We start from the raw sequence: 23,696 nt of genomic DNA, 5'->3' as shown, positions 1-23,696 counted from the left end.
ATATCCGAGTAGATCGCCACACGATCGGTTTCGACGAAATCCATATTGCCGATCGCTTAGGATATTGTTATTCTCGAGATATGTGAGCAATTTGTTGTTAACCACCCTTTCTAATACCTTCGAGAGTATGGAAGTGATGGCTATGGGGCGGTAGTTAGAAGGGTCGGAACGGTCCCCCTTTTTTGGGATTGGGTGGACGATTGCCTTTTTCCACAGATCTGGCACCTTTCCACCTTTGAGAGAGAGCCTAAATAATTTCGCGAGCACTGGAGTCATTTCTGCAGAACACCTCTTGAGGACCAAGGCAGGTATTCCGTCCGGCCCACTGGCTTTGTCGACTTTCAGCTCGTTCAAGACTCGGAGAACCTCTCTGTTCCGGATCTTCGGTTCCTCCATTTGAAAACCGCAGTGCGGAATGGAAGGGGGAGTCTCTCCGTTATCTTGAAGAGTTGAGTTTTCCGCGAAAATTTTGCCTAATAATTCAGCTTTCTCGCGGGCCGAGTTAGCCAGCCGACCATCAGGCTTGGTCAGAGGTGGGAAAGTGGTTCTGCAGAAATTTCTTCCGATCGAGCTAGCGAGTGACCAGAAAGCACGGCTACCAGTGGGGCAGTCAGCCAGCTTTTTCGCAATTCTCTGGTCGTGATCGCTCTTAGCTCTATTTAGAACTCTCTTACAATCCCTTGCCCGTTTTCGGTATTCCGAAAGGTTATTCATGGAGCTAATCTTCCGGAGTGCATTAAAAGCCGTATTTTTGAGTCTGACAGCTTCAGCACAGCGATGGTCAAACCACGGTTTTGTGCCCACTCCAGAGGATTTGACGGAGAAGGGAATGTAGCAATCCATTGCTGATGTGATTACTTCTTCTACCTCGCGTGCACAAATTGATGGGTCCTCGGAGCTAAAGCATACAGTACTCCAAGGAAAGGCGCCGAAGAAAGACCGCATGCCGTCCCATTTTGCTGCTCTGTAGTGCCATACCTTCCTCTTTACATGTTTGTCGGGTTGACGGTTCATGGAGGATGGGACAGAGGTGGTAATCAGGCAGTGGTCAGAGGATCCTAAGGGCGCTGTCACCTCCACTCTGTACCCGAGTGGCTCACTAGTGAGAAACAAATCGAGTAGGTTGGCTCGATGTGATGGGATGTCTGGTATTCTGGTCGGAGATTCTACGAGTTGGCTTAGTCCATGGATAAGGGCAAAGGATTCCGCAGATCTACCGGCAGAGTTTGTTGGGCCCGAGAACTTCAGCCATTGTTCATTAGGAACATTGAAGTCCCCCAGGATTACAAACTCGGCCGATGGGTAACGGGGCAAGAGAATATCTACAGTGTCACTCAAGTATTTAAACAACTCAACAGTGTCTGATTCGGCAAGGTTTGGTGAGCGATATAGGCACGCATAAATTCTCATCATACCGGTGAGATCCACACGTACTCATAACACTTCGTGTTTTGCGCTCTCGATATTTGCGAGACGAGCGCAGCTGATGTCAGCACGACTGTAAAGGCAGACACCTCCTTTGGGCCTGAAAAGGCTTTCCAGATGATATCCTGGGCAGTTCAGATAGGAGGTATCTGGGGGCTCGGCAATCTGTGTTTCCGTAAGGAAGAGGAGATGGGGATTTTGTGAGAGAAGGTGGTGGTGGATGGGAGTTAGGTTGGTGTGCAGACCGCGAATGTTAGCGAAATTCACCTTCATCCTCGGTCCACACTGAGGACTCCTACTGTTCGCTGTCGCTGAGTTTATATTAATTTGTTGTGAGTTCATAGTTTTTAAGTTTGTTTTATTTGTTCGTGGGATTTAGGATGGGTTGGGAAGGATTAGGTTAAAAAGGTTGGGTGGGGAGTTGGAGAGTGGAGCAACTGGATACACCAAATGTAAGGTATGTTCTTCTGACTGCGGTTCCAGGCAATGGGCAGGAGAGTCCGGCTGTGGAGGTCGCCCAGTGCGCCCCAAACGCTAGATGCTGGGTCCTCACCGGTCACGAACCGGCACAACATCAGCGGCAGGATTTTTTCGCTGGCTGATGGGGCAGCCCACCCTTGGTCGTGAGCCCAAGGGTCGGGCCCCTGTACTATCCAGCGGCCCGGACAGCGATAACCGGTTTACTGGATCTCCCTCAACCGGCCTCTCCCAGCCCGGCCCGCCCCGCAGTGAGTAGGCCGACCCATTCATCAGTGTGATCCAGAACGCACAACCCTCCATGAGCCCGGGCACCCCTGCTAAGTCACCAAACGTAGCGAACCACTTCAGGTGACCTGTGGCAGAGGTGTTGGTAACCCAGAGTATGGTTCCCGGGGCGGCGGTACCCATTGACCACCTCCCAAATTATAAATAATAAATAAGATATAGCAAATACAAACATATCGTAACTTACACATTCTGGTGGCAGAGCCAATGGGTAACAGCCTCTCCACATTGGGGGCGGTGAGGGGTTTGGTGGAGTGTCTGATGTCCATGTGCCAGGGCGCAAAGTGACCATCACCGTTGATCCCGTTAGAGGAGGGGGCCGTGTCGGGTGATGAACTGTCCCCCGTCACGGGAGATGTCACCGAGGATTCGGCGTAACCTGAAAAGCATTTTATGATTCACATTAATACTACCAGTCAGTGGCTGAGTTGGCGTTGCGTCTGGGGTTGACATCTGTTCATTTTATTCATAACCCGGGAATGTTTGTCGTTCTTTTTTTTTTTTTATATATATATTTATATATACGTATTTAGGTCCATAAATATTATATCAGTAGAGTAAAAGAACTGCCAAGTATTATTTATTCACAGAAAATATTGCATGCATCTTTTTTGTCATATCTCTTTGTGAGTCTCACTGAAAGATCGCGAACGGCATAATGAAATTTGCACAGAATTATTTTTCTATGAGAAATTTCAGTTAAGTAAAGTCAGGTGGAAGTCAAATGAGACTATTTTCATATTGAGCAAGGAAATTTCTAGTTTGATTTTTCGAATTTTTGCTCTCAACGTCATTTCCATAATGAGAATAAAATAAGCAGATAATACAATACCTGGTAGACATTTCTGCCTGCCTAGAGACTTTGGTGATCCGTGAGATTTTTCTGGCAATTTATCAGAGATCACTTTAGGTTTGCTGCGTCCAAACATAAATAAATACTTATTACTTGGGAAAAAAGGAAATATTTGTAGACCACTCTCAAGCGATTTTTCACAAAAACAGTACTATACAAATCATTGAAATATTAATACTATATACCCTGAGTTCTCATTACCTATTGCGTAAACAACAGTCAAGGTACAAATGGTAGTCAAAAGTTTGGTGGGTACACTGAATAGATAATAAACACTAGAAATGTCTTTATGGAAACCAATATCGTTACCGACATCGAATAACTTTTGCTTCTAGCCCATTTAGCACACGCTCTGTAGCTCTTACACTTGCCTATCATCTTATAACGCCATCTCATTTGAATTTCATAGAGCCAAATGTGGGAAGGACTCGGTTAGAAATCAGATGGGTCGAGCTCGATACACGCAGAGGGTACCGACTTACTCAGTTGTTAATACAAGTTATGCTTAGTGAACAGGTCTGTATCATAAATCTTAGGAAAATAGCTTTTTCCGTAGTTCTTTCAAGAATTTTTAGGAAAAATATTAACAATAGTCCCGTTAGGAGGTTAATTAGGTCTTGATCAGTTCTGATATCAACAATTCTGTAACTTAGACTCACTTGGCTATGACCTCCGTGCTGTTCCCGGACTTGTGGACGGTGACCTGGTTGCATTGGACCTACCCGTGGTGTTGCCCCCGATTACTTAGATAGAATATGTTGTTTAGTGCAGTCCTGCTTGTAAGGGAATAAGTCCTTGGGGTATGATTTTGACTCACTTGGCCATGATCTCCTTGCTGTTCCCGGACTGACGGATGGTGACCTGGTTGCATTGATTACTTAGATAGAATATTTTGCTTAGTGCAGTCCTGCTTGTAAGGGAATAAGTCCTTGGGGTATGATTTTGACTCACTTGGCCATGATCTCCTTGCTGTTCCCGGACTGGCGGATGGTGACCTGGTTGCAGTGAACCTGTCCCGTGGCGCTGCCCCCGATGACTTGGATTGAATGTGTTGCCTTGGTGGGGTCCTGCTTGTTGGGGAATACGGCCTTGGGGTGCTCGGATTCTGTGATGGATTTAGCAGGAACTATCTTCGGCACCTGTGTATAAAATATTAATGTATTATGTCACATTTGTAATTTTTCCCGAATTTTTTCTATAATTGTTTGTGTTTATCTTCATATTTATGGCTTTTCTATTTATGAACATTATGTGGTTGTTGTAACTAAATTAATTTTTATCAATATGCATTTCGGCAGGAAGAATTTTGTTTTAAAGAGGAAAGACATGAAAATCTCTAGATGCGATTGAGATACAACAAATAAACCACGTTGTGTTATGTGGAGAAAGCTAGATAGCAGCTTTAGGAATTATGTTATTTGAAAATTGTTAACAAACCCACTAAAGGCTCTGGTTAACAAGCAACTCTTGATGGCAATGCATTGCCGTCTTCTTCTTTCACCTGTGAAAGAAGAAAGCGGCAAGACATTGCTAGCAAGAAATTACCTAAAAAGTTTTTAGTAACCTTAAAATGAATAAAAAATAGTTCAAGCACATTGATTATTTTGTCTATCCAAATGTTTTCGTAGAACAACTATATTCTAAGACGATTTCCTTTGGTCCCAGCATTCCCTAACACATTTTAAATTCAGATTTGACTCCTAGGATCCATTACTTTGATGGCCAATAAAAGTCACATTTCAGACCCAAGAGTAGAGTTCCTGGAACTTTACACAAAAGACTAGACAGTTGAAACCATAACCTGAAAAAAAAGGACTTAAGTCACGCCATAAGTCCATTGTGTTATCAGCAACTGACCAATTAATGTATACATTACTATATTTACCTGATTAGACATGCCAGAAATAATCCTGCCCGCCGCTATCGGAACGTTTTTCTTGTCGTTGACATTGATGGCGTTGGCAGCTACTACCTGGGCTGGAGTACCCTTCGAAGTGGCGATCTGCGCTGTGGCAATGTGCTTCAGCTGCTGCTGGTCTGTGGCAGACATAAGGCTGGAAGTGACCATCATGCGGACACCTTCTTTCACGCCCCATTTATGGCTTTCACTCTGAAATTTATTAAGCAAAGTTATATTTAAAAGCCTCGAAGAGAGCAGAAAGGTAAATTATTACCGATACAATTTTATAAGATATGATATATTGTTGATGACCATTGCAAATCCAATATCACTGAATGGGATCGTTTGGAAAGAATTGCCTAGATATAAGATGGACTATCTGAAAAGAATTACTGGCTTTACATGGACGAGATTTGAAAAAAGTTGAAAAGTCAGCAAAAGTAGAGACATTAAGGGAGGCCTATGACCGAAGGAGGACTTCAGAAGACTCACGAAGAAGATTCTTGACCCTAAAATTAAACACAATGAGTTTCAATTGACAGGAATGTAGGATAGAACACCACATTCAAGAACAAAAAATGGACAATTTCAAGGGATTGATCAAGATGTATTCCATTCATAGATATATAAAACAATAGACCTGCCCATGACGGAAAGGGGAACAAATCAACTGGCGCAGAGCGGGGACGTGGCGTGACTGTTTCCCTTTTAAGTGATTTGTCAATAAATGAATGTGACATATACAGGCAACTCGCATTGTCTTATTAGTATGTAGTCTTCGAAAGTAAAATTTGCTTACGAATAAATTACTGGTTGCATAAAAACCTTAACTGCAAATCCCAAATTGGGTAAAAAAAAAGTTTGGGCATGTTTTCAAAATCGAAAATTTTGTTATACTATTTAGTTGGTCACTTGACACAGTGTGTTACAGATGTGTTATAATTTACTCAGTGCACCCATTTTTTGTAGAAGGTTCGGTTAAAAACTAAAATTCCGGCCCTGCGCAGAAAAGCCCCATAATGGAATAATTATAATAATTTATGATAATTTATTAATAATTTATTTAATTATGATAATTTCTCTGCAAACCGTTACCTTGTGAACTTTACTTTTCTGCACAGGGTCTGGTTATCTCAATGTACGCTCTTCGGCAGTAAATGTACAACTGATGTCGCAGTTTATTTAAAGTGTTCTTGAACCCTCCTGGTGCCAAATAGATGGTCACATGGTTCCAGACCCATGCTGAAAATGGTCCATGGTAGCCAGATTTTACGTTAGGGCAAGTCTACTCTTTTGTAATGTCTATGATTCTATTCCATATTTTTTCCTGCTTGTGGGAAATCATAATGAAACATATGGCTTCTAAGAAACTTATAAACTGTAATATAACATGCAACATAATTTTGTGTTATTTACAGTCTCTTGATAATTATTCTACCATTCCAATATCATGTCAATAAAAGGCCTATATGTATGTAAAGGGCTATGACATTACATAAACTTATTAAAAAAAAAAAATCTTTTCTTACGGAAGAATCTTCATCACTGGCCAGGAACCAAAGTGGCTTCATGCCCATGAACTTTTCGGAGTGTTTCTTCTCCTGCTTTCCTTCCACGCCTCGGCTGGCCCGGGGCCCCTCCAGCATGGCGGCCGCCTGCGAGATGGTGTTGCCGCGTGCCCCTTCCTGCTTGCTCAGCAGCTCCTCGTAGTGACTGGTCTCGTCGAAGGAACCCTAGATCAAAATACAGTGAAACAAATTACAAAGAAATTGTGAGAAAAAGACCTTGTTTTAGTATTCCATGGATAGAAAAAAAATCTTAGCATGAAAGCCTCATATTACTTGGGAACTAATAAGATAGTTTTACCTACCAATAAAACTCAAATCATGTAAAATATGATTTAAGATTTTCACGGCCAAAAGTATTTTTGTTATTTGTTTTTGGGGTGTTATGCCGTGTTGCGCTAACTCCTTCTTTAGCCAACGTTTCGGAAAGCATTGCAATAAATAACACATCTGTCCTGATGATGGACACTGCAATGTTGTCCGAAACTTTGGCTAAAGAAGGAGTTAGCGCAACACGGCATAACACCCCAAAAACAAATAACATCAAATCATGTAGCCTAAACCGTCATTGTTTTAAAACCTTTTGACAGAAACATTCTCAAATTTCCATTCGCGTTGGCCTTTCCCACTCATTTTAAGTACCTTGACAACAAGTGGTCACCAGATTGTCCGAAGATAAGATTTAAATTACCACATCAAAAGTATAATGCCACCAATCTATATTTTGTTTTCGTTTCAAATTATGGAGAGAGAGTTGAGTTAAAATATTAATTTGGTTTTAACCTCTCAGACAAAGACATTTATTTACTATGTGTTCCTTTGAGAACTGTCAAAACGTGATAATGTTTGTGTTATTTACGAGTTTTGCTAAAAGCTTCATAATTCACGTTTTGAGAAACGTAGCCTCATTCTAAAAAATGTTTTGGAAAGATTATGAAATCCACTATCGCATTGTGTTGTTATACGTAAATATTTGCTTTTCTAAATATACATTTTATGAAAACGTCAAAAATATGTAAGAATCGCTTACCATTATTTCAAAGCCGTGAAAAATGTACTTTTTCTGAGTATCATAAAGAAATAATACTTTATATATTGAAGAAATATAATTAAAAACTATTAGTCACCTCAAAATATTAACCGTCCAAACTAAAATATTTTTAATAAATTATTTAGAAACGCAATAAATTATGAACGAACAAGATGACAGATTCAATCGGCTTAGATAATGCACTTCTACGTTCCATAGATATTCTTGAATACAGACGCGTAGCGTTATTCATTATCGATACTCTGTTTTTTAAATCATGGCAATCCGTATACTAGTGATGGAAATAAATCGATTTTTGTAAAATCTCGCGCGTTTACGTGAAAAGACGTTCTAATGTCTTGACCGCTATTATCATATTTACGTCTTTTGACGTTCTAATGTTCTGAGTGGTTAATTGACAAATTTCAAAATTATATGGAAGTTTGGAACCAAATTCGGACTTAGAGGCAATTTTAGATAAGGTTTGATAGAAGAGTGGATATTTGTTTAGAGAGGGACAACCAAAAAATATGTGATCTAAAGTTCCCACTTCTAGACCACAGAGGGTATAATCTGGGGAGTCAAGCACAAATAAATGGTTAGAATATCATAAAATGGAGCTAGAAGCTAAAACTTTTTTTTTTTAAATGATCATTTTGATTTAGAACTAAATCTGATGCTGTTCGAGTCAATGTTCGTTCGGCCGCTCCTCTATGCTTATGTAAAGAGCTGCACGCAAGACACAGCCCACGGACAACCCCTGGAAACATGGCATGATGGTTAGTTAGTCGATAAAATGAATGTATTAACCTGAGCAGTGCTCCCATGCACCGTGCTCTCTGACTTATCACTCGTCTCCGGAATGGCCACCAGCTCCGACTCAATGCTTTCCTGGTCGAGGCTCCAGTGGTGGTACTTCCTGGGCTTGACGCTCTCCTCCCAGTGCGTCTCCATGCCGGGCCCCGGAGACTTCTGGTGGTGCATGCCCACCTTCACCACCAGGGGCTTGGGCACCTCCGCAGAGTACATGGGGGACAGGGGCGGGGTCTCGAAGCGTTCGGGAAGCGGCTGGTGCTCTGCCTCGGCACCCAGAGATGGCTGGCTTATATCTGGATCAGAAATTTATTATCATCGAAATTATAAATATACTATAACATAACGAAATTATAAATATACTATGATATATACTATAACAGTAGACCTTGCGTCCAAAAAAGTATTTTTCTAATTTTCTCTATTTAATAAACCAAAACCAAAATTTCCTCTGAAATCATTAGATTTGTAAGTAGGTACTTAAATACCAACCCATTAATTATAAATCGTAATATAATATTTTTCGAAACATTTTTTAAATTTCAAATACGGAATTATACAATTTGTTGAAAGAAGTCACTATCTCAATGACAATTCTTTTTCAAACTTTCTTCAGGCAAGTGGGTACCATAATATTGAAGAGCTCAGTCAAAGTTAACCATCTAGTCAAAGTAAGACTTATGACTAGAATATAAAATGTATGCAGCAGATTTTCGGAAAAGGAACATACAAACAAATTTACAGACAGATGAAATGCCAAACGGTCAAATTAAAATAGGACTCACGCCATGCTCAGTCAATAACCATGTATTTAAGTTGTACTACTGTAATGTATTTGATTTTGGATTTGTATGGATTAAAGAAACATCACCTTAAAATTTTATCTGAATACAACATGTTAACTAGGTCTATCGGGCCTGAATAGGTTTTAAACAATGGTAATTGACAGTTGTACAGGGACCTGCAAATTTTTCAGCATGTATCCTGATACAGCACTTTTTAGCATGTATCCTGATACAGCACTTTTTAGCATGTATCCTGATACAGCACTTTTTAGCATGTATCCTGATACAGCACTTTTTAGCATGTATCCTGATACAGCACTTTTTAGCATGTATCCTGATACTGCACTTTTTAGCATGTATCCTGATACTGCACTTTTTAGCATGTATCCTGATACTGCACTTTTTAGCCCCTGGATATGTTTTCGTGTTCAAACATTAATTATAGTGAACATTCATGTTGCATAATATCATTGTTTTCTTAGTAATGTGGACGGATATTGTTTACCTCTCGACCTAGTAGACTGTGCCATGATGACCATGGGCGGAATCCTCTTGCACTCATGATGCTGAGCATCCAGCGTGTTGATGACGATCTTCACCAGAGACTGCAACTGTCCACAGATTGGCTGCTGGGCGTATTGGTACTAAGAAATACCATAATATTAGCGCCAAAGACACTATTGGTTGACTTGGACCATACGAAATGGTTGTGGAGTAAGTTTGGAACAATATTTAGTGAAGTAGGTGTTCGTCAAAAAATGTTCACAATTCACATATCGTCTGTGGTTTTTGGCTCGTAGTATTAGCCGGCAATTTATTTGTGATGCAATAAATTCGCCACACAATACAATTATAAACTCTGCTCATTTACCCTTGGTATTCCTACATCCTAAATAGAACTACCAGCTTCACCAGAAAAAAAAAATATAAACTAGAGCAGACCTGTGAAAATTAGGCAGTATTTTAATTGTAAGATTTGTGATCCTAAAAGAATTTATAAAAAAACATTTGCCTCAGGATTATTGTCTTTTAAAAGACAATTAGAAATTTACATTTCGAATAAACACCATTAGAAAACTTGAAAAATTACAATATCTGTCAAAAAATTAAATAAAATAAATACACATTTCAAATACAGAATTATTATTAATTTAAAAAATTATTTTTGTACCTACTTTGTTGCTTGTTTGAATTGTTCCGACAATCAGTTTCAATTTTGAAAATTAAAGGAAATTCCCCTTCTAGAGGTCATTGAACTGGAGTTAAACAAAGACACACTACTGAAATTATTATTTTTAATATGGTAACCTAAAATAGTAATACACAAAATAACATTTATGAGTACATGTAGGAATAAATATGTACATTTAGTACTTGTAATATGGTGGTTTGAGGAAAACTCTCCATCTAAGATGTAGGGGCGCGCTCTGTCATTGGACTACGCCTGAACGAGAGTGTGTTCGGATTTCTAGTGGCGCTGCCTCGTTTCGACCACTCTGTAGCGCGTCTAAGCAGTACATCTAACCTTCCCTCTAGTATGAGATTTGAATGCGCTCAGTTAGCAGAACTTAATAAAAAATTACCTTGTACAGTAAAACAAGCAGGGACATCAGCCAGCACCTCCTGGAGTGTGTCTCCAGCTGCCAGAGTGAGAATGAAGGCTGCAGCTGCGATAGAGAGAGCGACGACGGAATGGAGTTGGAGGGGCACGGACTATAGAGCAGCAGCGAGATCACGGAGCTGATGAGGGACCAGCCCATCACGTGGTTCTGGTCCAGGATCTGCGGGAGGTTCGCCAGGAACACGTTAAACACTGCTGATTGTCTGAAAGAAATTAAAATGATTGTTTGAATGTTGTTCATGAAGGAAGATGTCTAGTGGAAAGCATTGGATTTAATAAAATGATAATGGTTAGAAATATTTAGTACACACTTTGTAGCAAATATCTTTACCAATATTAATTACTTCCCTAAAAGGGAACTCGATGTTACATGTGGGTAGAATAATTGTGTGCACCAGTAATAAAAACTCTTATAACAACTTTAACATTTATTATATAAAATTCTGTTACTACACATATTGCTCTAGGAAGTTAATAATTAAGCAAGAGACTCATTATAAAAGGTTTAATTCTCAAGGCGTGTCGAGTTAGATATTCTCGATAGTTGACAAAAATGCAAGTCATGACAGTTGAATTTACGAATGAATAAAATGATGCTATAATGAATTTAATGGGCGCCAGCTCAGAATTACATAATTCTGAACAAATTTATATATTAACAGAGTAATCCCTAAGATACTAGAGTATAAAATATCAATCTCAATCAATCTCAAATCTCAATCTCATTCTCAATCGTAACAATAATCGCAGTGACAGCAGTTCGTGTTTACACTTTGCTCTTGCAAAAAAACTAAAAAAAACCTCCGAATTCGTGTGAAAACAGTATTTATATGGAAAATTTAAGTGCCAAAAAAGTTTATTTGATAAAACAGTAATAAAATAATACTATTCTAGCGGATTCTAAACATTTTTATCGAAAGTTTTAAAACAACCTAAGATTGTGTGTTTGTTCTCATTGAAATGTCCATCCCACCGATGCCTGATGAATGCTGCCATCGGCGTAAAAAAAGAATGCTGGATAAGATGACGTCCCCATCACAAAAAAAGGCCTCGGAAATGATTTCTCCAGTGGTTGAAGATGAGGAATCTGACGGAGCATCGGACTATTCCGACGTGTCTGAAAATGAGAGTGAAATCCCAGTGTCCTCAGTCCAGATACTGAACGACACTGAAGCAAGTCTAAGAGCACTCCAAGATGTCCTTGCTGAAAAGCAGTCAAGAGTCTCAAAGGATCAACAACTGCGGATAAGCGCATATGTATCCGCTGTATTCAGATCAGTTTCACAGCTGTTATTGGAACGAGAGGGCTTCAAAGCTGATCTGGCAACAGTCAATGCCAAATTAATAGTGGCAAAGGGAGAGATCGCGATTGAAAAAGCAGAAAACCAACACAGGTTAGAAAAAATATTGCAGTTGGAGTCGGATCTAGGACCAGTGATGCGTAGAGTAGCCGATGCCACGGAAGCAAGCCTATCGTTTGCCGATATTGTGAAAAATGGCCCACAGAAGATTATACCATCAATCAACCGCTCAGGACTTAACGTTGGGACCCCCAAACCTGCTGTATGCATCTTCCCAAAGCTGGATTCTACAAAAGATAGCGACGATACGAAACAGCTACTAAAAGATACATTACGACCATCAGAACTTGGAATCCGTGTGACGGGCATTAGGAGTATCCGAAACAAAGGCGTTGTAATCCATACTGCAACACAAGAAGATCAGGATAAAATACTGAAAACCCCATGTCTAGCAAACTCGGACACTCTAAGCGCTCGATTACCAACAAAACGGCTTCCAAGGGTGATTTTCTTCAAGGTTCCTAACGGAACGGACCTAACGGACGAGTGCTTCCTAAAAAATGCCTTAGCAGGAGCCCAGGACAAAGCAGGCCTAGATTTCGCAGTAAAAAGTTGCAAGCTAAGTCACCTTGCTGGCGCTCGAACTGGATCAACTTGCCACCGGGTCTTCGAGGTTCCTGCCCACATTCGTCACGTGCTGGTGGAGCAGGGGAAAGTCTTTGTCGACTGGAATGTGTGCCGTGTTCGTGACTTCATTGGACTTACAGTGTGCTCCAAGTGCCAAATGATCGGACATTCCTTCAAGTTTTGCAAGGACCAGCAAAGATGTGGACACTGCGCAGGCGAAGGTCACGCCCGGATAAACTGCCCAAAAGCCGCCGCCGAGCCTGTCTGCGCCACCTGTACAAGATTTGGGAAGCCCGCTGCACATCCGACTGGAGACAAGGACTCCTGCCCGGCCTACAAGGCTGCCCTTGCCAAGGACTTTGCAACCATTGATTATGGCGTCTAATTACATTGAAGAAGATGACGAGGTAGATTACGAAAATACTCATAATTTCTGTGATTGGCTAAAGTTTCATAGCAACTACAATATGGAAAATATTAATATTGTTCAGTTGAATGTTAGATCGATTTATAAATACTGGGATACTTTGAATGTCTACTTAAATACTTGTTGGAAGCATATTCATGTGTTAATGTTATGTGAAACGGCTATAACACCGAATCTTGTCTGTCTGTATAATATTCCTGGATTTAATTGTTACAACTATTGCCGAACTAAAAAATCTGGAGGAGGTATATTGCTATATGTTCGAAATGAATTCACATTTCAACAGAAAACAATAGAAACAAATCATTTTGAATGTGTGCTTGGCTCTATGACACTTCCAAACAAGAGTATTTTAAACATCATAGCAATATACCGCCCCCCCAACTGTAGCCAACCACAATTTCTTAATGAAATATCTGCCATTCTGCATACTATAAGCCCCAAAGAAAATGTTTTACTTATAGGAGATATTAATCTAGACTTGTTAAATTGTCAAAACCCTATTATTATGGCATATGAAAATATAATGTCGGATAATAAAATAGTTTTACCTACCAATAAAACTTATATTATGTACCTAACCTCATTTAAAACCTTTATTGGAGAGAAGCATTCTCAAATTCCCTTTCGCGTGGCACTTTCCCGCTCTTTTTCAGCACCTTGTGTTGGACAAGTGGTCACCAGATGCTACACAAAAGTAAAGCGTCCCCTATGCGACTTTTGTTTACGGCATTCTTTCTCATTAGTTCTCACCAGGCAGTGATTGCCTAGGTTTTAAATGAGGTTAGGTACATAATATAAGTTTTATTGGTAGGTAAAACTATTTTATTATGTAGCCTGAACCGTCATTTAAAACCTTTATTGAGATCTGTTTGTTATCGACTGGTGACCACTAACGCTAATGTGATCTATTATAATACGTCAAAAAACTGGAATACCTACTCACGTGTTACAGTGGGTGGAATAGGGAGGCTACAGACAATGCCCTATTTACCTCTAGGGGAGTATTAACTTCCCTTCTGTAGAATTTGGCAAAGGTGTCCCGGCTCCTCCAGTTCCCTCGAGCCAGGATGTCATCCAATCTAAAATTATCCAGCCAGTTAAGTGACGCCACTGCTGCCCGTACACTTCCCGGGGCAGCTGTGATCTTAGCTTCTTCTAGAATTGTTTTGACCCAACGGGCGATGACTGTTCTTGAAGCTGCCTTAACTGCTCCCGATGTAGTGATGAAGAGTTCTGTTAAATTCTGCTTTGTTTCCCTCCGTTCTTTGGAGGTTTCAATCAGTTTCTTAATCCAGTATGCTGGGTCTATATTTGGCTGATTTCCGTTTCTCAACCTCCAACCTGACTGTTGGTATGTAGCAGAGTCAGTTTTGGATCCGAAAACTGGCCATAACGAGACCCCTTCCTCATTTATGAATAGTTTGTCTGGCGAACACTGTAACAAGGTCAGGTCATGCACTCTTCGTCCCGAAGCTAACAAAAGTAAAGTCGCTGCCCTTCTCGAGACTTCAAAGAGACTCAACTTTTTGGGTGGGTTAGCTTCTAACCAGGTCAACACCATTCTGGGATCCCAGATAGGAGGCTTAGACAGTTTAGGATGCTTTAATGCTGCGGCTTTGAGAACTTGTCTGACTAGAGGGTGTGAGCTTAGGTTTCCTTCTTCCGGGCTACTGAAAGTTGTTACTACCGATTTATGGAGTCGAATTGTGCTGGGAGAGAAATTGTCTTCTAAACTAAGATCTGTTAAAAATCTTGCCAGGTTACTTCCTGTAGGGACATTCGGGTTTACCCCGTGATTTAATGCCCACTTTTGCCACCTAAGCCATGCCGGTTTGTATGTTTTAAGTGTGGATTCTCTCCAACCTGACTTTAAAAATTCTTTCTGTTTGTCCGACCAATCTGTTAATGACTGACTCCACCCCGGCACTTCCACACCTCCAAAATAAAATCCTCTACTTGTGGAGGGGGTTTCAAGGTTCTGGTGTCTATCAGCACTTCTGTCAGGTTCATTATGGTGAAAGGAGGGCTCGTCGCTCGACTTTTCAAGTCTGGTCTCCAGAATACTTTCTTCCATCTCGGGGCTACAATCAGGTATAGGCCCTTGGCCCGGTTGAGGTGTGCGAGAACTCTCGGCATGAGGCACGGAGGGGGGAACACCCAAGCTAGAGGAAAATCCCACTCTCGAGTCCAAGCGTTGACAAAACTTGCCTCTTTGTCGAATACATTTAGGGACACATAATCTTCTACAACGTGAGCTGTCTCCGATGCAAACAGGTCTATAGTTGGTCTCCCCCATTTTGCAAAAATCAATTTTGTTGCTGCTGGTAAAAGATGCCACTCCGGAGGTTCGCGTTTTCTGGAGAGTTGATCTGCCACCTCGTTGAACCTTCCTGGTAGGTAGTGAGCAGACAGTGAAATGCGATACGTGTCTGTCATCTGAAGGACTTGACGAGTCGCTTCGAGCAATGTCTTGGATCGTGTGCCGCCTTCGTTGCGAAGGTACGCAACCACCGATTTGTTGTCTGACTGGATCAGGAGACCCGAGTCTGACAGCTCTGGCCCGTGAGGAGTAAGTGCTGCCAGCACGGCGAGCATTTCCTTGACATTGCTGTGGAGAGGTTGCTGTGTTTGGGACCAAGCTCCACTCAATCTGAGGTCGTCTAGCTGCGCACCCCATCCCCAGTCCGAGGCGTCGGTCGTGAGGGTATGACGAATCACTGCTTGATGCATTGGTGACCACGTCTGCAGGGACCTGCTCCACCATCTCAGCTCCTCTATCGCTGTTCGAGGAATGGGATGGAGTCGTCTCGGTTTGAATGCAGGCAGCTTGCGACTGGCACACTGTAACATGCGAAGGTTAAGCCTGCCTCTATGAATGGCGAAACTAGCAAAATTGAGGGTACCCAAGAGGCTCTGGGCCTGCTCAAGTGACCACCTTCCTAGATTAATGTATTGTTTCAGTAAATTTGTTATTTTCGCTATTTTAGTTTGCGGGAGGCCTTTTAAGCCGTCCCTTGAATTCCATGAAATTCCCAAATATTCAATTTTCTGAACTGGACACAGAGTGGATTTACTGAATTGTATTATCCACCCAAGAGTTTGTAACATTGAAATAGTTTCGAATGTATGCATTTTCAATATATTTTCATTTTGATGTACTATCAAAAAATCATCTAGGTAAACAATTATTCTGAGACCTTTGTCTCTTAATTTTTGCGCTATCCAATTGGTAAGTGAAGCAAAAACCTTTGGAGCTGAGGCTAGTCCAAAAGGCAAACATGTCATTTGAAGCAGTTCTCCATTAAAAATCAGTCTCAAAAAACGGCGATGATTCTCATGAATTGGAAGGTGAAAGTAGGCTTGAGAAAGGTCCACTTTAACCATCCAGTCGCCTGGTTGAATAAATGTTGCAACCTTATTAACATTAATAAGTCTGAATTTGCTAATAGCTAAGAAATTGTTCAAACGACGAAGGTTGAAGACCGGCCTAAATGACCCGTCTTGCTTCGGTATGAGAAACATCCGTGACAGAAAGGAAGGCGATATTGAAGCTGATTCCAATATCTTTTCCTTTTTCATTTTGTCTATTTGTCGTGTCATTTCGTCTGTGATTTGGGTTTTATAAGTTGAGCTTACCGTGTCTGCCACTATACTTAGAGGGGGTTTCTGCCGAAAGGGTAGCTTGTACCCTCGCAACATGGTTAGCAGTGCTGGTGGTGCTTCTAATTCTTCCCATTTGCTTATGAAGTGCTGCAATTGCCCCCCCTGAAACGCCTTCTCCGGATAGTCATAGCCTATCCTTGTTGCCAAAATTCCTTCTTGGTTTGGCTGGTCCCCTCTTGTCCGCACCTCTTGCATCTTGATTAGATCGCCCTCCGCGGGGGGCTTTGTTGTCTCGGAAGGGCTTGTTGTCCCGAAACGTCCTGCTTTCCCGAAAGGGCCTGCTCTCACGAAAAGGCTTCCTCACTGGCACTTTCTTGGGCATCTGCGAGCTGGTTGATGGCTGAGGGTCGAAGCTTGAATGTGGGAAGCATTTATCCAGTCCTCCCATCCGCTGAATCTGGGATTCTAGCTTCATTGGTTCAAAAAGATAACCCGCTGCTGGAGGAATATTTTTGACTGCCTCCCGTACGTAGCGGCTCTTTATCTCGTTAAGGATTGCATCCCTACGATGCTGGATCGCATTTGCTCTCCTTCCACAGACCATCTGCAGGACATCTTTGGTCACTGTCTGATATTGCGTATCCGGGGCAAATAGCGACTCCACTTTCTTGAAGAGGGAACCTGCTGACAATTCCTTGCCTTCCTCTGCACTCCAGTTTACCAGTTCCTGAAGAGATTTCTTGAGGCACTCATTTTGCTGCAACAGGGCATGGCTTAGTGACCCGCAAAATTTGTCAAGTGACCCCGCGTATTGCTCTGCCTTATTCAAATGCAGAAACTCTCCATTAACCTCCAACTGGTTGAACATGGGGTTGGCCAGGTATTTTCTTACGACCTCCCCATACCTTACTTCGTTCCATTCAGGCGAACCGAAGTGTTGTAAATCTTCGATTTTCTTTACGCGGTTTGCGTCCGCCTTAGGAACTGTAGGTTCCTTACACGTGGTTTCCGCCATCGATAGGTTTAATTCCTTGAATTCATGATTAGGATTTACTAATCCCATCCCTAGCGAAGATCGCGAATTTCTCTCCACGTGTATCTCTTGATCTTCCGATGATGCGTCCTCGTCGGAATCCAAGTTTCTCCTATCTTCGTATGTTTTAGCCGCCATAAAATCCTGAATAAACGAGCTAATGTGCTCCACTTGAGCCGTGAGTTTATCAATGCGATGTTTTTTCGTAGATTTGGTCGATTTCGGCAACTTTCGTTTCGGCTCATTTTGTTTTGGCAAAATGATCTTGTTAACTTCTTCTACCGTCATCTCTACCGAATCGGATGATGACATCTCGGAGCCACTCATTGTTAAATTGGACAAGAAACCAAAACACAAAACACAAGGTACACAAAACACAATGTAAATAAACAAACAACACAAAATGGCCGACGAACTTTTCCGTCGTGTTCACCACGTGTTTTATCTTTTTAAACAGTTAAAAATTATTTCTGTTTTAAAAATACTTCGAACAGCCTCGCTGTTATAATATAATGTATTATCTTGAAATAATTATACACTTAAAATAATTATATACGGGAAAAATCGTTATAAATTCGGAGCTACTTCGCAACGACAACGCCAGCGACGGAATTTAAAACGCTAATGAGAAAGAATGCCGTAAACAAAAGTCGCATAGGGGACGCTTTACTTTTGTGTAGCATCTGGTGACCACTTGTCCAACACAAGGTGCTGAAAAAGAGCGGGAAAGTGCCACGCGAAAGGGAATTTGAGAATGCTTCTCTCCAATAAAGGTTTTAAATGACGGTTCAGGCTACATAATTATTTAATCAAATGTATTTGTGACGTAACTAGAGAAGCAGTTTTAGCAGGAAAAGTTACTCGTACTTGTTTAGACCACATATTTGTCCGATTTAACAGTAGATGTAAACAAAGCGATTCTCTTTCCTCATGTGTATGTAATAATATTACTATAGCGGATCACTTTTTAACTGCAGTTAATATTAAATATAGTGCAAGGAAAGAAGCCCCAGAACACGGGGAAAGAATTTCGTTTTTATCGCAAAACAAAATCGACAAAAACATTCATAATTTTAAGTGGCACTCCTTGCTTGAGGAACAAGATTGCAATATACTATATAGTAAAATTAAAAACAACTTTAAGAATTTGTATGAACAGAGTAAAATCGTTATGAATTATAAACCCAAAAAAAGACCTCTGTCAATAAAACCTTGGATAACTTCTAATATCTTAGAAAACATTAAAAAAAAAGATTCATTGTACAGAAGGTGGAAGAATTTTCCTAGCAATCAATTCTTTGAATTGGAATATAAAACTTTCAGAAATAAGGTGACAAAAGAAATTATTAAATGTAAGTCTACCTTTTTTAACAATAAATTCAAAAATTATTTTGGAAATACAAAAAAAACTTGGGATGAAATAAATAAATTATTAGGACGCAAGTCCAAAAGTAGTTGTGACGAAATAATCTCGAAATATATGTTAAATACGAATAATGAAGAAACCGTAGCAGATAAGTTTGTTGAATATTTTACAAATAGTGTTAGCTCTATGATACATAAATGTGATTATTTAGCATCGACCGTCAGGCCGAATGAAGTGCAACATAGTATGTACCTACCCAGAGCTACCTGCCAAGAAATCAATATTATTGTTAGCAAATTAAACAATTCAAAGTCACCAGGGATTGACAACATTCAAATGTTTGACATTAAGACACATATTAATATTTTAGGGCCTGTTATAACACACTTTATCAATTTAATTTTATCGCAAGCAGTAATACCAGATGAACTAAAAAGTAGCATCATTAGGCCAATTTACAAAGGGGGCAAACATACAGATATTCAAAATTATAGGCCAATAAGCATATTGCCAGCCCTAGAAAAAATACTTGAAAAATACATTTCCATAAAACTTAATAAATATCTAGAATCTTTCTCTTTGTTGGATCCCAACCAATATGGATTTCAAAAGAAAAAAAGTACGGAAATGCTGCTTCAGGAATTTTCAAATCACATAAATTATGAATTAAATCTAAAAAAACAAGTTTTGGTTTTATTCATAGATAACTCTAAGGCATTTGATACCATTGATACAAATAAACTATTAGAAACACTGGAGGCAATAGGAATTAGAGGAAAGCTGCTAGTTTTATTAAAAAATTTACTAACTGATCGACAAATAAGAGTAAAAATTCTTAAAAAATTTAGCAAAAGAAAATACATCTCAACAGGTGTTGCACAGGGGTCAATTCTAGGGCCAACCCTTTATATTATTTATGTCTCAATTATGAGAAAATTGTTTTCATTTGCTAAACATTTTGTATATGCAGACGATACGGCGCTCGTAATATCGCACGAAGATCTGGTTACTGCAATGAACCTTATGCAACATGATTTTATTGCCCTACTGAAATGGTTGCATGATGCAGGCCTCTTTATAAACGCCAAAAAAACTAAAATTATGCACATCAGATCTCCACACGCCAGATGTAATGTAATTCCTTCATTATATACACACACATTTGACTGCATACATAAAAATGTTGCACAGCCCTGTTCATGTGAAACCATTGATTTTGTCAAAAGTTATGTATATTTGGGTGTTACTATTGACTGCTACATGAAATGGGATGTACAAATTGCTAATGTTTGTAAACGTCTACGAGCTATTGTGGGTAGGATTTATAAAATAAAATATTTCGTGCCTATAAGTACTTTAAAGTTAATCTACTTATCTCTGGCTGAATCCACTATACGTTATGGAATTACTTCTTGGGGACATTCTTGTAAAACTAATATAAGCTATATACAAACATTACAAAACTCCATTATAAAATTGTTAATCCATAAATATGACAATCAACACAGAAGTAACATTAAATTAATATACAAGTCTCTGAATATTTTACCTGTCAGAGGATTATTGTTTTATAATATTGTAAGTCAACATGTTATATTGTCTGATTCATTGTATAGGGAAAGAGTTTGCCATAAACATAACACAAGATTCACTCAAAATGAAGGACTGGTAGTTCCGAAATGTACTAATAAATATGGTGAAAGAACTTTAAACTATATAGTACCCAAAATGTTTAACTTATTACCAATGACAATTAAAAATAATAACATGTATACTGCTAATGTTAAATATAATCTAAGGAAATGGTTATTGGATAATAATGATCTATACTGATGCCCCTGAAATGGAATTCATATTCTTAGAAAATGGAAAAACAATTATTTTGTAATACCTGACTACCTACCTCTATTTATGAAACTATTGATGTACTTGTTGAAAATACTAATTTGTTCATACATTTATTTTTACTTGCTTATTTTATAAGGCTTTTATGTTTTATGTTGATAATACTAATTTGTTCATACATTTATTTTTACTTGCTTATTATATAAGGCTTTTATGCTGCTATTTAAACTTTTCTGCAATGTAACCAATTTATGTAATTATGTACCGTTCAAATTGTATCTTATGAATGTATAAATGTTGTCTCTATGTCCCTGCTGACAAACTACATAAGTAGTTTAGTGGGTTTAAATGTGAATAAATAAAAAAAAAAAAAAAAAAAAAAAGGCATCTTACGTATTTCTAAGTCCGCCAAGGTCGGCAAGCCTTCACCACCGTCCCGTGTCACACGAGTATCTCGCCAAAACTGACGGAACAAAATTCCAAATGCTGCACAGCGCTCTTCAGACTAGTAATTCGCAAATCAAGACGGCAACTTGAGAATGCTGTCAGCCGCTACGGTAGGAACTAACAAGCAAGACTGCTACAACTTCCGGTTTTTCATAAATTTCACAAATGTATGTGATACCGCCTTATCATCAGCCTGGAGTCATTGGAGTCATTGTCTACCCTTTCCCGACGGCTGTGTGAGGAAACTGATTGTTTAACCTCCTTAGCCGCACACGTCAGGACTCTATTTTTTTTGTAAAAAGAAGCTAAATTGATTTTAAAATGATTCTAGACCCTCCAATGTCCCTGCATGCATGATTGTTAGTAACATAAAAATATACAAGCCGCGTATCGAGGGCAGTTTACCCCACTATCATGGGGCAGTCCCGGCAAGAATGAGCGTGGCAAGCGGCCTGGCCACAACGATCCCAAGCACCCGCGTCCCTTAGCCAGTTTTCCGAGAGTACCCTCGAAGAAATTTAAATGGGGGGGAGGGGTGGGGAGATACTCCCAAAGACCCTAGGGAATGAAGTTAGCCTCAGGTCACCGGAGGCAGGACGGAAGGGGACCGGGCTCGCGCAAACATTCCCCAGGCCCGCTCATGATGCCGGGGGAGGCACCCGTGGTTCGTGGGACAGCCGCACCGGATTAATGTCACCTTACTGGATGCAGGAACAGGGTCTATCCGCCCCCATGGTGGGGAAATGAACAACACCGTACGATAGAGTTCAGTTCGACAACCTATTCATAAACCAATTTGTTAGTAACAAATAAAAAGGCAAATAACAAACGTAGAAAATAATTTGTGATCAACAACAAATTGACCGTTCATAATAGAAAAAAAAAAAAAAAAAAAAAAGAGCCTGGAGTCAGTGTCAGTATAGTATAATATAGAATATTATGATGCTTGATGGAAATGGATAGGGGGAGTAGAAGGAGAAGAGGAAAATTGTACCTGGCCATTTAAATCTCGTTGATGGACATAGCTAGAGATATTTCAAGCAATTCTTTGATTCTGAATGGAGGTCTTTCAATAGAGTGATACTGATAAAATCATCCACTTTGGAATGAGGTGCAAACATAATGTAAAAAAGTTATTGAAATTGAACCCGCGACTTCTGGGTTAAGAGTTAGGGAGCTTACTGCTCTATTATGGAGAGTGTCATATAATTTGTCGCCCACAATATAAACAGGCTTAACTCATACTTGGAATTTTTTTAGGAGGTTCAACAAACTTCTTTTTTTTTCAAATGTTTCTGGCTTTCACCCTTCAAGGGTGTTCTAGGCCATCATTTTAAATTATGGAGAGAAGGAAGATGGGTATAAATACTAATTTTGTTAAAATTGGCAAATTTCAAAATTATATGGAAGATTGGAGTGGAATTCAGACTTAGAAGAGATGAGATGTTGAATGGAGGGGAGGCAATTTTAAATAAGGCTTGATAGAAGAGAGGATATTTGTTTAGAGAGGGACAACCAAAAAATGTGTAATCTAAAGTTTCCACTTCTAGACCACAGAATGTACAATCAGAAGCAAGCACGTGAATTTAAAAAAGGTGAGAAGGAACAGAAGAATGTCCAATCCTCATTCAAATAAGTGAGGAATTTCTTTTTTGGAGAAATGTGGTATTGTTGAAATCATGGTTTTGATGGGATAATCCTTTGTATAGCATAGCAGGCTCCCTTTGGATTGAATATCAATGTGCCATTACTCTGACCAAGCATAGTGGGATCTATCTTTGAGGGTGGAAAAAATGTCAGAGATGGGAATGCGGTTTACGAGCGATACACATATCTAATGTATTGGTTGCGGTCATACTAAAATGATGTAAAACATCAGTCAAATAAATTATAATCATAGATAACAACTTTATTCATACCTAAGCCTATATGGTGGAATATGAAACGTCCTCTCAGTCTGATTAAAACCTAACAGCAGATATAGATGCTTCAACACGATGGTCTGCGCCTTGATGTACTTCTCATCCGTGGGGCTGGCCTGGTCAGAGCGTGAGAGAAACTGCATCAGCAAGAACACGAGGAGGTGCGTAGTCTCCTTGTCCGCGTCTTCCATATCCAGGATCCGGGGAAGTAAGGTGGCCAGGGTTGCATCGTCAGCCGCTCCACCTCCACCCAGCAAAGAGTGGAGCTGGCCATCTGGATTTAAAGAGGTTTGTTAGTCGTCTGTTCGGTAACTTGAAACTTTGCTGTCTTAGTTCTACAACTAGCTTGTGAAGTTTAACATCTA

The 23,696-nt window shown here is 40.0% G+C and overlaps 2 protein-coding genes across 2 annotated transcripts in view; both read right to left on the bottom strand.

Annotated features, from left to right (window-relative positions):
* The window catches only part of unc79 (UNC-79 domain-containing protein), a 107,056-nt gene that overhangs the window by 32,678 nt on the left and 50,682 nt on the right, over positions 1 to 23,696 (bottom strand). The window contains exons 23-32 of the mRNA XM_089640310.1: positions 23,329 to 23,605; positions 10,720 to 10,960; positions 9,642 to 9,780; positions 8,349 to 8,647; positions 6,473 to 6,676; positions 4,929 to 5,153; positions 4,039 to 4,182; positions 3,861 to 3,904; positions 3,023 to 3,105; positions 2,378 to 2,569 (exon numbers count right to left, since the gene is read on the bottom strand). Of these exons, the coding sequence (XP_089496436.1) occupies positions 2,378 to 2,569; positions 3,023 to 3,105; positions 3,861 to 3,904; positions 4,039 to 4,182; positions 4,929 to 5,153; positions 6,473 to 6,676; positions 8,349 to 8,647; positions 9,642 to 9,780; positions 10,720 to 10,960; positions 23,329 to 23,605 (1,848 nt within the window). The remainder of the gene's footprint in view (positions 1 to 2,377; positions 2,570 to 3,022; positions 3,106 to 3,860; positions 3,905 to 4,038; positions 4,183 to 4,928; positions 5,154 to 6,472; positions 6,677 to 8,348; positions 8,648 to 9,641; positions 9,781 to 10,719; positions 10,961 to 23,328; positions 23,606 to 23,696) is intronic.
* LOC149417449 (uncharacterized) lies at positions 14,881 to 17,110 on the bottom strand. Its single transcript, XM_089640309.1, has 2 exons — positions 16,752 to 17,110; positions 14,881 to 15,956 (listed from the first exon to the last, which is right to left on the bottom strand). Exons 1-2 carry the CDS (start codon positions 16,971 to 16,973, stop codon positions 15,018 to 15,020), a joined length of 1,161 nt encoding a protein of 386 aa, XP_089496435.1. The 5' UTR covers positions 16,974 to 17,110; the 3' UTR covers positions 14,881 to 15,017.

This window comes from Hesperophylax consimilis, chromosome 15, assembly GCF_061612785.1.
Source record: "Hesperophylax consimilis isolate HC1 chromosome 15, BYU_Hcon_1.0, whole genome shotgun sequence".
Classification (NCBI taxonomy): Eukaryota; Metazoa; Arthropoda; class Insecta; order Trichoptera; family Limnephilidae; genus Hesperophylax; species Hesperophylax consimilis.
Note: the sequence above shows the minus strand (reverse complement) of the source record. Positions and strands in the feature narration are given on the sequence as shown.